Source organism: Nanorana parkeri, unplaced genomic scaffold (genome assembly GCF_000935625.1).
Source record: "Nanorana parkeri isolate BGI_ZX_2015 unplaced genomic scaffold, ASM93562v1 scaffold102, whole genome shotgun sequence".
Classification (NCBI taxonomy): Eukaryota; Metazoa; Chordata; class Amphibia; order Anura; family Dicroglossidae; genus Nanorana; species Nanorana parkeri.
Genome location: NW_017306370.1, coordinates 1,992,156 through 2,011,805, shown reverse-complemented (window position 1 = coordinate 2,011,805; position 19,650 = coordinate 1,992,156). Strand labels below are relative to the sequence as shown.

General features: G+C 43.2%; 1 protein-coding gene across 1 annotated transcript in view; it reads right to left on the bottom strand.

Moving 5' to 3' along the window:
* Positions 1–6,934: 6,934 nt before the first annotated feature.
* MAML2 (mastermind like transcriptional coactivator 2) overlaps positions 6,935–19,650 on the bottom strand; it is a 131,633-nt gene continuing 118,917 nt past the window's right edge. The window contains exons 3-5 of the mRNA XM_018552940.1: positions 13,946–14,107; positions 12,153–12,264; positions 6,935–7,842 (exon numbers count right to left, since the gene is read on the bottom strand). Coding sequence (XP_018408442.1) covers positions 6,935–7,842; positions 12,153–12,264; positions 13,946–14,107 — 1,182 coding nt within the window. The remainder of the gene's footprint in view (positions 7,843–12,152; positions 12,265–13,945; positions 14,108–19,650) is intronic.

Genomic DNA, 19,650 nt, shown 5'->3' with positions numbered 1-19,650 from the left:
AGAAGATTCTTTTCACTTCCTGTCTTTTCCCAAATTTTTACCCTAAATTAGAACAGAACTTTTAGTGCAGATCCCAATACGCTGAACAAAAAAATAAATAAGCTGAACCATACTTGAAGAGATTGGTGTGTTCCCCCCACCATGGCCTTTAACCTCCCAGCCTCTCCTGACATTCTGGTGTGCTGCTAAAGACCTTGTACCACCAAGCTTTCACTTCACAGGCTCAGCATCAGTCTCAATAAGTATCCCATCTCCCAGGTGGGAGGCAGCACTACAGGATGGAAACAGAAGCAGGGTGGCTACAAGTTGTAGTAGGGTGCAACCCACTGGTCAGTTCAGACTTCCATTTACAGGGTTATTCACATAAAGGTGAAAAGTTAGGAGAATGCAGGAGAAGTGACCAATCTAGGACAACATTGCTGATTTGGGAACATTCTCCAGTCCAGCTCACTTTCCAGTTCAGCTATATTGTCCTAGATTGTTCACTCCTCCTGCCTCCTCCAAACTCTTCACCCTTTTGTGAATAGCCCTGTTAGGGTTTGTATGTAGCTGGTACAGACAATAGGCTCAATTCATGAAGCTAAGAGACCATGATAAAAAGTGACAGTTGTTTTCAGCTGAGTCCAATGAGAAGTGAAAAATGACAGTCACATGACTGAAAACAGAGTGCCCAAGGTTTATGCAAAAGCTTTGGATCTAAAAACAGCTAAAGAATCTGCACTGACACTGCAGTTATCCTTTAATGCGCCTCTGGTTCCTAATCCATGTTAGCTACAAGATTATCTATTGGAGCAAATAATGGGGGCGCCACCAGACGTAGAGAAGTCCAAAGATAAACAAAACAGCATCAAAAAGTCAACCCATTTCGGGGGTTTCTACTGATTAAAACCCTTTGGGCTCCTCTATGTCTGGTGGTGCCCCCGTTCTTTGCTCCAACAGACTTCTCCAGGGCCGTTACTCCAGTTTGGGGTTCCTTTTGTTGAGAGTGAAATCACAACTAAGTGATCAAGCTCCATGAAAGAAACTCAGGAAAACAATTGGACATTCTTTTATGCAGCTGCCATATCCTGGCCTGGACAGAAACAAGGAAAGCAACATACTTGTAAGGTGAATAATACTAATCTTATTTCACTGCAATAAGGCTAAGGGCTGGTTCAAACAAGACGCATGCTAAAATGCTTTGTTTTAGTGTGCGGCTGGTGACCGCTGAGTGGCAGCAGCGGCGTATAGCAGTGCCTCGCGTTATCATGCCAGGCACCACAGCACAAGGCACAGTTCCCTTTTTTTCTTTACTTTATTGACACTGTACAGCGTGTACACTCCATTCAAAGGTCTCCATGCAACAGTGTTGTGTGCTGCAGTGCACTGACCTGCAACGCCATCCAGTGCGTCATTGCTATGCCTGATGAAGGGACCCTGCTGGCCCCGAAAGCGCTTGTGTAACTGACATGAGTTCGCAATAAATCTACGATTTTGATCCTATAAGGATTTCGGTGTGCTGGTGACGTTTCTACAACACTCCATTCAAAGGTCTCCATGCAACAGTGTGGTGTGCTGCAGTGCACTGACCTGCGACGCCATCCAGTGCGTTGTGTACAAAATGCATTTTACTGCACCATACATCACACCAGCATACTGGTGTGAACAGGGCACATAGTAAACAATTGTTTTCTGTGTTTCCTTGTGGTGACTGGCGTTGATCCAGTGTGAAAAATACGCAAGCCACCACAAGTGATGTCAGCGAGCCCAAATTGATAATATTGGTATTTCAAACAGCATCTATAGTAAAGTTTTAACAATTATTATGCAGATAAATATTTTTACGCGCTTACACACTGTATTTATAGTTCACAGTGACTATGGAGCCATCCCTTTAAAATTCTGCAAACATAGTAAAATATATATTTATATTTACATATGCTACATACACTATCAAACATTCAGTAAGGCAATGAGAAAACGAAAGAAGTACAAAGTTCAATAAATCAAATCAACTCTAGTCAGATTGGAAATTAAAGTGACACTAAACTCAGGAACTACATTTTAAAAATGCATTTAAGTACCGTAACTATTAACTTCAATGGGGGGATTTATTAAAACTGGAGCAGTTGCCCATGGCAACCAATCAGCTTCTCTCTTTAGTTTGTTCTGTTAAGATTTGAAAATGAAAGAGAAGCCAATTGGTTGCCGTGCACAGCTGCTCCAGATTTTCTCTGCTCCAGTTTTGATAAATTCCCCTCTGTATCCTATTTGTGTATCACTCGGCTGCAGATCCTCAAATCATCTCTGAATTGGTGCTGACACTGTCCTTCCTTCTGGAGGGGGGCTACTTTAGTTCCCCATGGTCCCTGTGTGTGTTGTAAAGTAGCCAACACGCCAAGCTCACTCCTGTGATGGACTACAATCTCATGCTTAGGTTACTAATTTGTATGGAGATTGTAATCCATCACAGGAGTGAGCTTGGAGCGGTGACTACTTTACAACACAAACAGGGACCATGGGGAACAAAGGTAGCCCCCCTCCAGAAGGAAGGACACTGTCAGCACCAATTCAGAGATGATCTACAGCCGAGTGATACACAAATAAGATACATTTCTGTTAATAGTTAGGAAGCTTGAATGTTTTAACTCCTCAGTTTAGTGTCGCTTTAAAGTCACCCAGTTGGAGAAAGAAACATTTACAGCCAAAAGGTTACTAGAAATGAAGAGACTTTGTTTATCGGGTCCAGTGCTCGTTCATTGAATCTTCCCTCCTTCAGAGAACACCACCCTAAAGGATCTTTACAGTGTGTGCGATTCCTGCGTCTCCCACTGCACTCTCCTCCTGCTGACCCCAACAACACTACTGTGTCCTGTAATTATATATGGGTTGGCAGGAGGAACCACGCACAGCAACGCATTCCGCCTTGCATTGTGTATGGCCAGCATTATTAGGGTAGCTCTGCAGGAAGATTCCATGCACAGGCACCAGAACAGGTAAAATCTCTTCCATTACAGTAGACTTTATGGCTGAAACAACCTCTCCCCCCCCATCCCCACCGACCGGGTCACTTTAAGTCAGGGGTAGCTAACTTCAGCCCTCCAGCTGTACTTTAAATCCCATCATGCCTCTACCTCTGGGAGTCATGCCTGTAATTTTCAGTCTTGCAATGCCTCATGGGACTTGTAGTTCCACAACAGCTGGAGGGACAGAGTTGCCCACCCCTGATTTGAGTGATGACATTGAACTGGTTGCTATGGTTTACATCAATTTGTACATCATTTTTGCTCTTTGCACTTGTCATAAAGAAACCTATGCTGAGAAGAATATGCAGGCTGTTACTGCTGACGTTTTTCTAATAATGACGGCTGTCTGTCAAGCTGATTCTACGGCTTCATTTATTTCTGAGTTGCTACCAGGAACTAGTATACATATGAGTTCTCACTTTAGTTGCTGCACACTTGTTCCATGAAGCCAAAGAAAGCCAGGCAGCCAGCACTTGCAGAAATAGGTCAGCCATGGCAGTCTACACCTCTCCTTTTTAGTAAATCTTTCCTGAATAAGCCCAACATGCACTTCTTTATTGCTACCACTAGATGTCAGTGTCTGTCAATACTATTGGGTCATGATAATACTGAGTTTGGCAGATTCTTGGTTTGGGGCTGTGGCTTGGGGTTTTGTTTGCTGGGTATGGCACTTTGGATTAAGGACACATCGGCCTGCTGGTAAATTCAGCTGAATTTGATGGCTGATATACTGACACAGAGGAGAGAAAATGGATTTGGCTAACATTGCAGAAGTGGACTTGGCACAGGAAGTCAGGAGACGTTGATTCACTGTGTATTCATTCCCACTACCAATAGGAAGATCCCAGTTCCCGAAGATTAAACAGGTCCTTTCCCCACTGAAATATTTTATCGGTCAATGAATCTGCAGCGTTTTCCTGCTCATGATAAGAACATTATGTACAACAAGAATAAAAATCAACCTATCACAAACCTAGGCAATACCAATAATAATACAAAGAGAAGTGACATAATCAGAGGTTACCCTCATTGAAAACCAGATGTCAAAACATCTAATAGGTGAATCAAATGCAAATCTAGACTTTGGTGAAAAGTCAAGCTTAGCCCCTCCTGGCTTCTTATTGATCCTTTAATACCATGGGCTACTTCAGTGATCAATAGAGGGGAAAATAACTGCAAATTAAAGCGACACTAAACGCAGGAGTTCAATCTTAAATATGCATTCAGGTACCTTAACTATTAGGGCTAGTTCACACCAGCCCCAGTGCATTCCGGTCCGATTGCTGCCGCAGCCACGCGCTCCAGCCGCAGTGCGATTGCCCACACCGGAACGCGTGGCACATCAATGCATGCATTCCGGTCCGGTCAGAAGAAATGCTGCATGCACTATTTTTTCTGACTGAACCAGAACGCAGGCATTGATGTGCGGGTGATCGCACTGCGGCCGGAGGGGGTGGCTGCGGTGCCATTGACTTCAATGCGCCACCACGCCCCCTCCCACCCTAAAACAAAGTGAGACGGAAAGAATGCAATCAAATGCGTTCCGGCACCAATTGGGCCGGAACGCACTGGGGTTGGTGTGAACTAGCCCTACAAAAAATGTATCTTATTTGTGTATCACTCGGCTGTAGATCCTCAAATCATCTCTGAATTGGTGCTGACACTGTCCTTCCTTCTGAAGGGGGGCTACTTTTGTTCCCCATGGTCCCTGTGTGTGTAGTAGTCACCGCTCCAAGCTCACTCCGGGGATGGACTACAATCTCAATATAAATGATTAAACTAAAGATGAGATTGTAGTCCATCACAGGAGTGAGCTTGGAGCGTTGGCTACTTTACAACACACACAGGGACCATGGGGAACAAAAGTAGCCCCCCTCCAGAAGGAAGGACAGTGTCAGCACCAATTCAGAGATGATTTGAGGATCTACAGCCGAGTGATACACAAATAAGATGCATTTTTGTTAATAGTTAAAATACAAGAATATATTTGAAAGATTTCACTCCTGAGTTTAGTGTCACTGTAATTCAGCTTTCAAAATCTCTGGATCTACTGATAATTCTGACATGCTAAAGGTATCCTCTGCTTATTCAATTTGTTCATCATAACCTCATTTTAAGGCTCTGCTATGATTACTCTCAGGCAAGGTAAACATTTTGGATTAACTAGGCGGTAATCTTTCCTTTACATCATTAGTTCAGATATTTAGCTATTTAACTGGAGTTGCTTTTAAAGGTCAACTTAAAGTATAATTGAAGGCAAAACTGTTTTTTTTTTACATTTGGTTAGAAGCCCTGTCGGGTTTTGATTGCTGTCTGTGTCCTGTTTTTAGATTTCCCATCACTTTCAGGATTATCAGGACAAGCTTCTAATGACCAAGCAATACTGATACAGAAAACGTTATCAAAATGTGTATGTTGTGTATCAGTACTGCTTGGACCTTAGAAAAAGGGGGTAGACCCCTGAAAGCTTGTCCTAAAAATGTAACTGTTGGTGCAAGTATCACAGACAGTACTCAACTGTGTGCACTAATACAGATACAAACATCTTAATTAGGGATGCACTGAACTCGTTTTTTCGGTATTGAGTACGAGTATCGATATATTTTTTTCCGGTACTCACTGATACTGAATACCGATACCGGAAGTCCCATTAAGGAAGCCAGGCGGTGTGTAATGACCCGCTACCTGATTACCCGGGAAGCCGTCTCCATGCTCCCTCATCACCTGGAGCATGGAGCCAGCTTTCGTGCCAATCAGGAAGCCAGTCGCCGTGTAATAATGTGTTGTCCGGCTTCCTGATTGGTCGAGAAGCTGGCCAATCAGGAAGCCGGGCAACGTGTCATTACACGGCGCCCGGCTTCCTGATTGGTCAGGAAGCAGCCTCCATGTTTCCTCATCATCAGGTAGCGAGGGAGCATGAAGCCGGCTTTTTTGCCAATCAGAAAGTCGGGGCTGTGGAAAGCCGGTTCCATGCTCCTTCGTCACAAGTGACGAAGGAGCATGGAGCCGGGTTCCTGGGCAATCAGGAAGCCGGACAGCGTGTAATGACTCGCTGCCCGGCTTCCTGATACCGAAAGCTCAAGTATCGGGGCTAGGCATCTGAGCATTTGGGGCGAGAACGAGTACTCACCTAAATATTCGGCATTGGCACCGATACCAATACTAGTATCGGTATCAGTGCATCCCTTATCTTAATCATCACTGTTTATATAATTGACAGTGGTCACCACAAGAAATAGAGTGCAGACACAGACACGAGCAGCAATAAACATGGTAGGGGTTCTAACCCTTTTATCCTCTATCCAAACAAATTAAACGTTTTGGCTAAACCTAAAACCAATCAGGAGGCTCTTGAGGGAAGATGTATCTCCACCTCCTCCTATGAGGCAATAACGAAGGAGACCCTCTCTCCCACCTGGATTCCCCAATCAGTCATTAAAGCTATATTATAGAAAATGTACACTATCACTGGGCATTGCTTGGAGCAAAATGAAGTTCAGATTAGGAAATGTCTCCTTAAAATTATATACACACACACACATATACTTATATGAAAATATATATACATAGGCACATAATGTAACCTGTGAGCAAAAACACAAAACTGAAATAATCAGCAGCGCGTGGAATTGCCCTTTATCATTTTATATTACCATAATAAATAACAATAATGGGGTAATTTAATACATAGACACCTGCAATGTTTGCTTAATAGCGCTATTGGGATAAAGCAACACAGTTGGCCCGATGTATAAAACTTAGAGGTAAGGAAATCAATCATACTACCCATAGTAGACACCTGCCTGAATTTTCTAATATCCAAGTGAAAAAAATAGTTGTATGCCATTCGGCAGCGATGGGCCTCACCTCCTTTCTTTCCATTTTTACTAATAAGGTTCAATATGCTGAAAGAATATGTCTTAGAAGTTTTATGTATGACCCTTGAAAATCTCATCTAGGTTGATGTCTTTCATCCAGTCATCATTGATGTGACCCGTTTTCAATAAGACATCAATAAAGTCTGAGTCATTGTTGGGAGATGAGCCTAGTCCACTATTCTGTGAAATAAAATCAAAGGCAGCCAAGTCGTTATTTGAGTCGCTCCTTGGAAAAGCTCTAGGAATCTGATCGGTGGGATTAAATGTGCTTGTTGTTGCTGTGGCAGTTCCACCAGCTTGGCTTAGGTTGGTCAGAATTTGAGATCTCTGAGGGCTTTGTCCGTGGTTAAAACCTCTTAGAGGTTCCATAGATTGTCCACTGCTCGCTGATGTCATCTGATTTATTTGTAGACCTTGGTTGACCTGGCTGGGCAATGAGAGACCACGCTGATGAAAATGGTGATGACCCATCACGCCCTGAACTGAATGGTTGGAAAACTGATTATTGGTGAAGCTCACCATGTCCTGCCTTTTTATTTCTGGACCCATCCACTTCTGTGTGGCTGTTGTGTTATTGATGATGTTTGGAGGCCTTTGTCCCACTGAATTATTTCCATGATTTAGACCAGGTCTGAATTGTGGAGGGTTGACTCCTGCAGGATTACCAAAAGAAGCTGGATTGTTTCCTGGTGTAGTTGTTGACTGCCGTGGCAAGACATTGCCATTTGGGCTTGTTCCCATATGATTTGGACTGGTTTGCTGTTGCCCTTGATTTATATTGTTGTACATGTTCTGCTGTGGGCATGGAACATTCCCATACAAGCTTGGACTTCCATGTACAGAAGTAATTCTAGAAGCATGGCTTGTTGAAGAATGGGTTGGATTCTGAGGTGTTATATGTCCTGACGTTGCATTGGTCACTGGTGGATCAGAGGCGGCACCTACAGTTTGTATTCCACCTGCCAAAAAGAATGTTCATATATGAAACAACCTGATGCCACAAGGAATAATATTTTCAAATGTTCACAAAATAGTCCTCTTTTTTAACCATTTCTGCCCACCATCTACATATAAATGTGCCCCAGCACGTTGCCATTCTGTATCCCATGAGGATACATTTATACATTTTCTCCCTTAAGCTACCAGCCAACAAATAGTGCAAATGATGGCTTTCAATCCTGGCTGTCACTGACAGCTCAGGTCCCCACTGATGATCAGCGTGGTTCCTGACCATGTGTTCCCTATGGCAGCAATAACATAGTGATCACATACAGGCAGGAGGCTTCATTGAAAAAAAATGAAAGCCTTCAGGCTGCAGATGAAAACTGCCATCTTCGGCCTCCAGGGTTCAACTGTAGTGTCATATGTTTAATGCTATAATAATGAGAATGTATTATTAAACAAAAATACAGCACAGCGAGTGAGCATTGTCACCCCAGGATAAGGTGTGTAACTGGCAGGATTACCAAGTGAAATGTAGCTCGCGGTATACTGAGCTTAGGGTAACGGGAGGACGCTAGTTTGTGTCCTCCCGTTACCCTAAGGAGAACTATGGGGAAAAACACTGACCCCATAGTTCTCCTTTAAGGAAAACTAGCCTGAAAAAAAAAGAAAACCAATGCAGCCACCAAATCTAAAGACTAGTGAGCTGCCACATATTCAATTTTTGTTCTTGGGTTTAGATACCATTTAAAGTTTATTCCCACTCTCGCAGCCAAAATTGGGATAACACCTACTTTAAATTTGTTATGTGTTCTCGTTCACATAGCTTAATGTCAAAAAATAAAAAATTGCTACTAACATTTTACTTGCTCAGAAGGTTAAAGATAGAGAAGCATGGCTTCTTCATTGAATGTTAATGAGAGCAAACTCAGTCTGCACGCCTGTTTGAAAGAAACATCTACGAAATATTGAAAAAAAATATTCCTTGCTTGCTGTGTGAATGGGAACCTATAACATACAGTATGGTGTGGGTTTCTCAAAGTCAACTGCAAACATGTATAAGCTGACAGATCTTATTGTTCCCTGTGCTACACACTCTTTATATGAAGGATGCATTTTAAACTTTCCAATAATATTCTTATTATACAGGATTTATATTGCGCCAACAGTTTGCGCAGCGCTTTACAATATAAGGAAGACATTACAATCACAATACAAATCAAGACAAGATGGTAAGGAGGGCCCTGCTCCTGAGGGCTCACAATCCAATATTGCATAATCAATTGTAGGGATGCTCCGAGAATGAGTAACGATACTTATTTTTCGGTACTCACCGATACCGAGTACTGATACCGGTACTATGGCTAGCATGGATCTGGCTTCCCGGGCAATCAGGAAGCCAGGCAGTGTGTCATCACCCACCGCCCGGCTTCTTGATTGTCTGAGAAGCCAGCTTTGTACTGTTTGGACAGCTCGATCTTGATTGGCCAGGAAGCTGGCTTTCCAGCCAATCAGCATGGAGCCAGCTTCTCAGCCAATCATGAAGTAAGGAGGCAGGTCATTACCCCCCTCCCAGCTTCCTGATTGGCCGGGAAGACAGCTCCATGCTTATTGGCTAGGAAGCCGGCTTCCTAGCCAATCGGCATCAAGCCGGCCAAACAGCATGGAGCTAACTTCTCGGGCCAATCATTAACCTCTATGTTCCCATTATTCTCCATATTCCCTCACGGGATTGGGATTTCCTCTGAAAGGAAGTTTCGGTATCAGAAATGGTATCGGAGCATTTGGGTGAGTTTTAGTACTTGCCCAAATCCTCGGTAACGGCACCGATCGTAGTATCGGTGCATCCCTCATCAGTAAGCCACAAACAGGGCTCGAGTTATAGGTACCAGTTGCCCTTCTCAAAAGCTGTAACTCTCCCGGTATTTGAAGATCTTTGGGTCATGAGGGATCTTTAAACAGAAACACCTGCCCCATAGTGTGAAGGACCTGTGATATCTATACACCTTGGGACAGCGCCATAACATATGAAAATGATCACCAAGATCCTGTTTTCTGCTGGTATAGATAGGTTCTGAAAAGACGGTTATATAATACGTTTCTTCAGAGTATAATAAACTCAATATATTACATACAGCTGACTAAGCCATTATGCAACATTAGGGAGACCTAAAGTGTCACGTGCAATATTTCTTCGCATGGATATCTTTCTATAGACTCCGTTTCTACTTCCTATTTTGCTTTAAAGCCCAACTACAGCCAAATATTTTTTTAAAGTTTTGAACAGAGTGGGGAAGGGCTGGAATTCCAGTTGGGTTTGAAATATGGTCTGTGTCACTACAAAGGACATTTCTTTCCTTTCTGGTTTGACCCGTCACCTGGACAGTAAAAAGAAATCATCTTTTTCATGGAGACACAGAGATGAATACAATCCTAACAGACATTTCTCTCACTTTACTAGAAATGTATCTATTCAATCTTTGGCATTTGACTTGAGCCTACAATGAAACATGGCCCACCAAGAGATTTATTGGTAACATAGCCTGGGCAGGTAAGAAGATGTTGTGAAGTACAGTTGTCAAGGATAACTTAGGGGATGCACTGAAACATGTCGGGCGAAAATGGTACTTTGGGCAAAATGCTGAAAGTACCATTTGATGGCCGAAAATGCGGTGCATCCCTGGTTTCTCTACCTCCTTGCTGTGTGCTGCTCCATGCCCGCTCTGACACAAAGCAGCGTCCAGCGGGGAGGAAAAAAACCTTCAGGAGGCCGAGCGGGGCGAGGAGCGATGTCAGTGGTGGTGTCACAGGAGGAGCTCTACTCCCACACAACCCCGCTTGGCCTCCTGAACATTTGCCTGTGCATATATTTATTGTGGTGCTTTCATATATTAATGCTTTAATTGTCCACTAAAATATTTCAATGTCATAGATATAAAGGTATATTCTGTTTCAAACTATCAATGTCAGAGAGTATCATCTACCAGCTTTTTTAGACTCTAGGGGGCTCTAAACGCATCTCCACACGGCCCCCCTGCCATAACCAAACTAAACCCGACTTTTCCAATTGGACATTATTTTCTATAACAAAGAACTAGGCAGAGAAGCAGCGTTAGGGGCCCAGTTGGAGATCTAACTGCTAAAGTCCCAAGAGATAAAAAAAAAAAAGGTCACTGGTTATATAAATATTCTGCTATAGGAGTCCAATTCGCTAGTTGTGCTATTTTCTTTTATTTACAACATTGTAAAACTTACAGGGTTATTCCCTAAGCTGCCGAAGGCAGCCCAGTGAATAACCGAGCCGAAGTGAACAGAGCAGAACGACGTTCGGCTATTCACCCCTGCTCAGTACAGCTGACTTCAGCCGTACATCGGCTGCCTTCAGTCAGCCGAACATGCAGAGCCGAAGTGCAGAGGGACTTTGACTCAGCCGATCCAACATCTGGGCCATCGCTCAGAGAACAAGCCGATTCTGCAGGAAACTAAAACTTTCAAACATCTAGTGGCAGCATCTATTGATCTATTGAAAGTGAATTAACCAGCATTTGAAAAAACTTGAAAACCTTTTAACTTTAATGATCATTCTAATGTACCCTGACATATAGTTGTAGAAGTTTTTAGCCTGGGTTCCCCCGACACCTCAAAATTATTTTAAGGGTTTCTCTAGGGTAGAAAGGTTGAGAAAGGATGGTCTAATGACTGTCTAGAAAGAACAATGGCTGGGAGCTGTATTGCAGACATTCTACCTTTCCCTTGTAATGTAAAGGAAGACCAACACAGAATCCCTCTGTGTGAGATTCGTCATCCCTGCAAGAGTGTGCAGACTGGGAGCCGGAACTCCTACTGAGATCTCACAGACACTTTGATTTGTTACAGACAGAACATTTGAGAGTTGTGAAGACGTCCAATAAAACTCTCGGGAAAAGAGGGGAATGGTTTTCAAACTTGCTTGAGGTGTTTGGCTATAGCAAATGAGCTAAGCTGTGTTTGGGCTTGTTTACACATGCTTTTCAGCTCAGCTAAGGCCAATTTAAGATTAGGTAGGGCACCACTTTTATTCTTCTATATAATAAACATGAATACAAAGCAGACATTTTAATCACATGGCAAGTCCATTACAAATGGATCTTAATCTACAAGTACACTAGCCCTAAAAAGTGCAGTTGCTCTCTCACTTAGTGGAGAAGGTATCCTATAAGAATATTAGTATCAAGGTATCCTTGATTAAAAAGAAAGAGTTTTGTGACATTTGCCCTGATTCTGGCAGCAACAGGAACCAGCCATGGGAGCATCATCTTTAGGATAACCCAAAGTACACTATACCTACCAGGGAACTGGCTTGGCTGTTGCATTCCCACAGTGTTCCTCCTCTGATCCTTGTAGTCTGGTGGTGGTCTTGTCAAATGTCTGTTCAGCTGATCCTGACCATTACACTTTTCCTATGACAAAATACATAATAACCCGTTATTTTTGGCTATTTAATCATTTATTAAGACGTTATTTCTTATGTGTTCATGTGTCTTGTTATTTGGGCAATTCTATTTTTCAGTACAATCAAAGCAAATCTAAAGGCTCCTGTGTGACAATCTAAACAGTTTCCACATCCGGTTACTATGTGATGCACATGCTTTATAGAGTTAAAAAACAACAACTTTTGTTTATCTTCCCTGAGTGAGCCAAACCCTCCTTCATTTGTGTGTCACACGCTGCCCCTCCTTGACACCGCAACTCACCATCTGTCAATCCAAAAAGCAGTGGGCAGTACTAGGTGTCGCCAACTGCTGATTGACATGCTACTGGCCTGTCAATCAGCAGTGACAATGCTGTAGACCACACCCCCTGCAACACCTTCTCATCCTACTTCCGTGCAGATAACAGCCTTCATGAGGGTGACACATACAGTACATGGCAGTTAGGCTTACAGTTCTTTGCTGCAAAGTCCACCACATGCAGCTTCCTGTGATGGCGTGACAACATTGCTGCTCTGCTGCTGATTTCCAAGCAGCAGCTTTGTCACCCCATCACAGGATGTGGACTTTGCAGGGATACTAAGAGAAACATTTATGAATCCTGTGCTTCAGCACATTTTTTAAAAGATGGGAGACCATAATTCGACTTCAACAAATGTGTCTCTGATTTCTTCATCATCATGTGAAACAATGCATGTGTCATGTGTGTACACATGTTGAGGAGCTATGCATAAAGCAGTTGTTGGTTTATTTGGTCCTGTTTAGACAGGGTAGGAATGGTTAAAACCCCCTTAGGGTTTTTATTTTTATTGTGCTCACCCTTTTTATTTTTCCTGGTGACCATTATCACCAACACAGAAAGTAATAGGAAATATTAGAGATTCTATAGATAAGATCCTATTTAAGTTTATAAGGAGTTTTTGCACAGCCATGGACAGTACCACAGGAGATTTCAGGCCTGAGGAAGTAAACACTAAAGGAGGCCTCCATTGTAGTGGCGAGGCAAGTCTGAACCTGGGTGGTGGTGGTGGGGTTCTAAGTAATGCTAGGAGGCTAGAGAGTAGTGATGAGGCTGGGCTTGCTGCAAACCCAGTTCACCTGAGTTTGCCCAAACTCGCTCAAAATTGTAACTGTGACCCACTCCTCCTTGCCCAATCAGTTGCGGAGAGGGCATTCCTACACGTCGCAAAGGGGTGAGGAATGCCCCCACCGCAACGGCTGCCACTGATTGGGTTGGGAGGAGGGGTGGCAGTCAAAATTTTGAGCCAAGTCCAGGCTTATCTCTACTAGAGAGAGAGAGGGTTCAATTGTTTTATTTTACGTGAACTTGTACTTTAAATGACAGCCTAACCCTAACTTATTTCATACTCTCTGATGTAGTCACAAGAGGCTAATTCTTACCTACCAATCAGCTTTATGAGATCTCTGGTCTCCAACAGCAGAAGGCAGCCATCATGGAAGGCTGTATGCTCAAAGGCTAATTATTGGGCACAGCCAGGCAATAAATGGCTCCCTCTCAACACAGATTGCGCCCTTTATTTGAAGAATCTTAGGTGACAGGACAATAGGTGAGAGGCTGGCTCAGAAATGATTACTGACTGGGGAAAACACACCTCTGAATTTTGGAAAGAAACTAGGAAAAGGACATTACCGTTCTAGCTATCATCTGCTGCTGCATCATCTGCCTTTGTAGAATATTCGTCTTGTCCACCATTTGCTGATTTAACAAGGGCTGCTGGTTGTTGTAACCATTGGGACTTGTACAGGAAGCAGTGCTGGAGCCAGGACTCTGGGTGGCATTAGCGTGCTGTTCCTGTTAAAACAAAAAGGTTACAGGTTTACATCAGACACCAGAAAACAGAGACAGATTATGGCAGAATGGGGCCATAGGCAAGGTAGCAGCTTTGGCCCCCCCATCCCTTTGCATCACATTGATAAGGACTTAAGTCGACACAGAGAAGCTGCCCCATCTGCATTGTCGGTGCTGGCATTCCTGCCCCATCAGACAACAACTGCCTTCAATTACATCCTCTATGAAGTGAGAGGCAGGTGAACAGTTTTGAATAAACAAGCTATCCCACTGGTTTACTGCAGGAGCTTGAAAGTTGTAGCTGGGCTCCCAGGACATCTATGGGCCCTGGGCTCCTGCCTTGGATGCCCTGTGGATGATTTGCCTCTGCCAGAAATGTCTCTTATGCCTTTGAAGCTGCAAAATCTCTGTAGTGTGTAACACAGTATTATGAACAACATAAATGCTACAGCACGGCATTATGGGAAATAATGCATTAGCAGGTAGTCACAATAGTTTAATATTTCCATCCTCCTGAAGGAAAATGATTTAGACTTTTTTTGTTCCTGAACAATATTAGAGAGCGGCTGACCTTGGCGAATACATACCTTTTTTTAAAACCTAATTGGCTAAGAAGTTATCTCTTGTCATGAGTCTTGCCTAGAGATTCTTCCAGTAACAGCACATCCGGCTGGCAACACTAAGGGGTTCATTTATAAAAGTGCCCTAGGGGTGCTAGTGGCATGCGAATGGCATCCTCCTGGCTGTACGTCAAGAGGAACATTTACAAATGAACTCCTAGGCTACTGCCTTGCAATGAGCACCATAGTTGTCAGCTTGCCACGCAAACTCCTTCAGTTGGCCATTAAGTTGACCTATCAGGTCTGCAGGAGCCCAGCGCAGATCTGATGCTCAGCGCTGAAACGCAATTAAAAATGCCCAAAACCTCGCTGAACAGCGCGGTTCCATTGAAAGCAGTATGGAAACCGCACTGATCAGTGTGGCAAAAAAGGTTCAGTGAGCAATTCGGGCGGGAGGGGGTTCGGATCGCGCGGAGCCGCACAGTCGCATGAATGGTCCCCATAGCAATGTAACGGATCGTTCATGTCGGCAGATCCGCCCTGGTGTGAACGGGGCCTAAGAGAGGTAGAAAAGAATATGTGCACTAAAAATGTGCACATCTTTTATTTTTTACTCTCTGGGGTAAAATAAATAAAAATTACTTTAAAAAAAGAAAACTTGTTTACTATGGTAAGGAAAACTGCCAAAAAAGGTCCTGGAGGGCCGCCAGTGGAGTGCCGCTTACATAACTCGAACCATATTGCAAAATTCAGAGCAAAGTCACCAGAGCTATGTGAAACACAGACATCAGTCTTACAGAAGGCCTTAAGTCTGCCAGACGCACTGGGGTATAAGCAAGGTTGATCCTTTTCTGAGATAAAATACCGGCCTTATGATCTCCTTCCTATTAATACAGCTGGCAACATATCCCATTTTTACCAACCAGGCCCATAGAGTACTGGTCAAGTGGCAACCACCTTTTAGGATGGCTATGATGCATACAATCCTTGGTATACAAAATATAACATTGGGAGGAAAAAAGAAGGAAAAATAACTCCAAAATAATAAACAGGTCAGTGCACGCGGGTACAAAGTGAATCAGACTTACATTTTCAGAAGAATTCTCAATGCCTTGGATAGCATGCCATGAAAAATCAGCATGTTGGTTGCTATGAAAAATATGGCATGGTGGCAATGTTACATCTTGAAAGAAAAGTTTTGTGGTTTGCAAATGTTAAAGGGGGTGTTACAAGTAGCAGAGTGCAAAAAAATCTGCCCCTAAGGCCTCGTTCGGACAAGCGGCAGCTTTTACCACCCCTCAGAAAAGCGATCCACCGCAGCTCATTTTTTTTAGAGGAGCAGTAAAGGCTGCCACCCATCTGAACGAGGCAATACTGCCTCCTCCTGAATGACAATGTAATGTGTGTTCAAACAGTCACTTGTAGTCTCCATCAGAATAACCCATGTGACAGGGTGACAATAAACTCGATTGGGAAACAGCAATAGAGCGTTGTCACCCGATCGTAGTTAGTATTTAAAAATAGAACATTCATTGCAGGATAACCAGATGAGAACAAAAGATTGAAAAGTGCATTAACATGTTAAAGATTGTATGACATTTTCAAGTGCAACAAAAGCTGAACACTCGTCAGATTCTCTTTTTTGTCTGTGTCCCCATTAGGGAGATTAACCCTCCCTATTTATCCTGGTGACCGTTGTTCCTGAAAGTCAAAGAAGTTCCCAAATGTTGGGTTGTCGTCACCAGAACAGTAATAGACGGTAAATCTTCCAATGGGGACACTAGTTCTGGTGACCCTGCGGATCACCATGGGGTTCCCTCTCTTTGGAAGGACTTCACTTCCTGTTGTGACTATCGAACAGGAAGTGGAAGGAAATCTACGGTGTCCTGTAGTGACAGAGGCTGGAACGACAGAATGCAACAGGCATTCAGGCATCCGACATACCACCTGTCAGATGCAAAGCTTCTTTAGGCAGCTTCGCTTAGCAACAGAGTGAAAGTTCTGTGAATGTGCACCAGGACTACGTACAGCGAGTCTTATTTTAAAGGAGCTTATTAATTTTGTCATCTGAAGCAGGGCATTTATATGGAATTCAGGGGCCAATCTGTCCAATCCAGTAGCCAATAGGATTATTTTTAAGAGGCAGCTCCATTAACAACAACTAGTGATAACTTCAAAAGTTAGGTTCCAGTTGTCATTTGTAAGGAGCATTGGCTGCTTGGCTCCTAGGATTTGTCCAGCCCTGATTTAAAGTAAAATCTACTTGCGTATATACTTTGCCAAGTTCTTCCTTTCTTACTGAAAAGGCTTTCCATTTGGTTTTGCTCATAGCAACCAGATCTTTCCTTCCATTCTACACTGGAAGAGGGAAAGGAAGAAGAATCTAATTAGTTGTCATGGGCAACACAAAGTAAAACAGTTATTTCCTGAGAAGCATCGGGAAATGATGATCCCTGTGTTTTTTTTCCCAGCAAATGGAAGTCATAAAATCTGTAAAAAGTGAAAGTTCCAGAGGACATGTGGGGTCTGGAATTCCAGCCATGTTCCTTGGAAAAGCAAGACTTAGCCCTACAACTTAGCTGTGCTGTCCTTGGCAGCTCCGACTATGGCACATACATTCAGGGGATTAGATGAGTTTTATGCTTAATACTGTCAAGCTGTGGTTATGGCAGGGATGTTTGGAAATTATTATAAAGTAAGCTTATCTGTCCAACGGCCAAGAATCACTGGATGGAAGGTCAGAAAGATATACTGCTTTACACTGATCAGGAGGGTGGATGGGATTTACTCATTAATTTCATATTTTTTTTTTAAATGTTAAATTAGAGAAAACTTTGTTAACTCTTGTGCTGCACAACATGTATTGTGAAGGACCAATAAGGCTAAGCTGTAATGGCCTCCTGTATAAAGACAGGCCTCATGCACACAGGCCAATCTGTCTGCATCCATGGACAAGCATCTACGATATCCGGTTACATGCAGACAGATGCGGATGCTGTCAGTCTGACATTCACTTGAACTGGAACAGCGGGCTCATTTGTATGACCCTACCTGGGATTCCTACCGCAAGAATGCGCAGGTTCTTGCCGAAGGAATCCTTAGCCACAGTTAAAAGACCTGTGTGCATTAGGCCATTGGGCACATTTTCCCCAGAGACCCGCTGCAGTCCGCAGATCACCAAATGCTTTGTGGTGGCCAAGTGGTGTGTGTTTTTTCCATGAAACCAGATTTTTTGACTTAAAGTAAAACCCTTTCCTTGCAGTCCATTTGGGGGCAGAGAGTCAGAAGAATTCTGAGACAACTGGGTTATACTGTTGTCTTCAGGAGATTGGATACTGGCAAACAAAGCTATTAGTCAGCCAGATATAACCTATCCCACCCCCATCATTCTTCAGTTTTGTGGAAAAGCAAAGACAGAGGGGTGGGACCGCTATACCTTGATACACTCCAAAAAATTACTTTATGGGGAGTCAAAAATCAAGTTTTCTTACTTGTTCATAATGGGACACAGGGTGAGGAGAATTCTGAGAGAACTGGAACATACAAAAGCAGTTGCCCTTAAGAGTGAGCAACACAGCAAACAAAACACTTACAGGCCCACAAAAAACAATATGTGAACACTGGGGCTACTTGAAGCTCACAGAGCTACCTGGCTGATTGGGAGTGAGAACTATTCCAAAAGCTTACTACTAAACAAAATTCCAAAGTTCTTAACTTACCCAACACATCTTTGCTCCTGGGAGCAATATTAAAGTAGCTTAAACAAATTGTATCCACAAACTTCCCCAAGATGTTGAAAATGCCTACAACAATGGGAAACTCCATCCCACATTTGGTGGTTATGCCTACTACTTAAAGGCTACTGGAAATAAATTATCACGTGTATTTAGAATGAATGTGATTCTTGGCTGATTCTGACTGGTGTGACCTCACTGGTGTGTGGCTGCTTGGGCATCTTGTGACTAAACAGTTTAGAGCATCGACACACTTTCTCGTTGAGCACCCAACACACTCCCTCGGTAAGCACTTCTCTGCAACCGGTGGCTGAACTCCGGGAGGGGACACTGTCTTTCTTCATGGTGGTCTTGGTTAATTCTGTCTCATAATGCATCTATCAATTCTTTCACCTCAATGAATTGATCACATGCAGTGTATCAACGCAAACAGATCACTGTTGTAAATTCTCTTTATACCATGGAGTAATATGAAGACAGTAATTTCCCTCATTCCCCTCTCTCTTCTCATGTCTCAATTTCTACATGTTCTATGTCTGGGACCTAAGTACCCTATTTCATATCACTGTAAACTGGCTATTGTATAATTGTTCCATACATACTAATTTAAAAGTAGGAGCAGCAGGAGAAGCTGGGACACACAAAAGTGGGTGGGAAGACCCAAAACTCTCAGGTGGACAAAAGATCATTCAAGAACTTTTGCTCCCTCAGGGAGAGCTCACCATTGAATATGGGTAAGCTCAAGTTAGGCCCGAACCCAGTCAAAACCTAAGCTCTTCTGAACAAGGACGTGCCATGGGCATTCCCTGACCCGCAGCTGCATGTACACAGAGGGGCAGGATGCTTGTGCTGATGTAACTTACTAATATGTCCACACAGCCACATTAGTTAAATGTAATTTACCAAATATAGTCATTTAGCCATAGAAGGTCAACAATGTCACTGAATTCCACCAATTTGGTTATGTCCAGTTGTGGGCAGGGAATTCCCCACCAGCAGCTGATTGGGTGTCACGGAAGGAGCTTCCTTCCGTAGGGGCTTCTTTCAGGTACCACATTTTTAACCTAAATAGACAATATATTTTCCTCACATTAGGTTCTCAACCTAATTTGGTGGCACCGCATGCCTCTCTCCTCCATCCATACACATCTCCCTCCTTCCATTGTGCATAGCTGTCACATTTATAATAGCAAACAGTTATAAAGAACTGTAATTTTACAGAGAACAGCAGTGTATATATATATATATATAT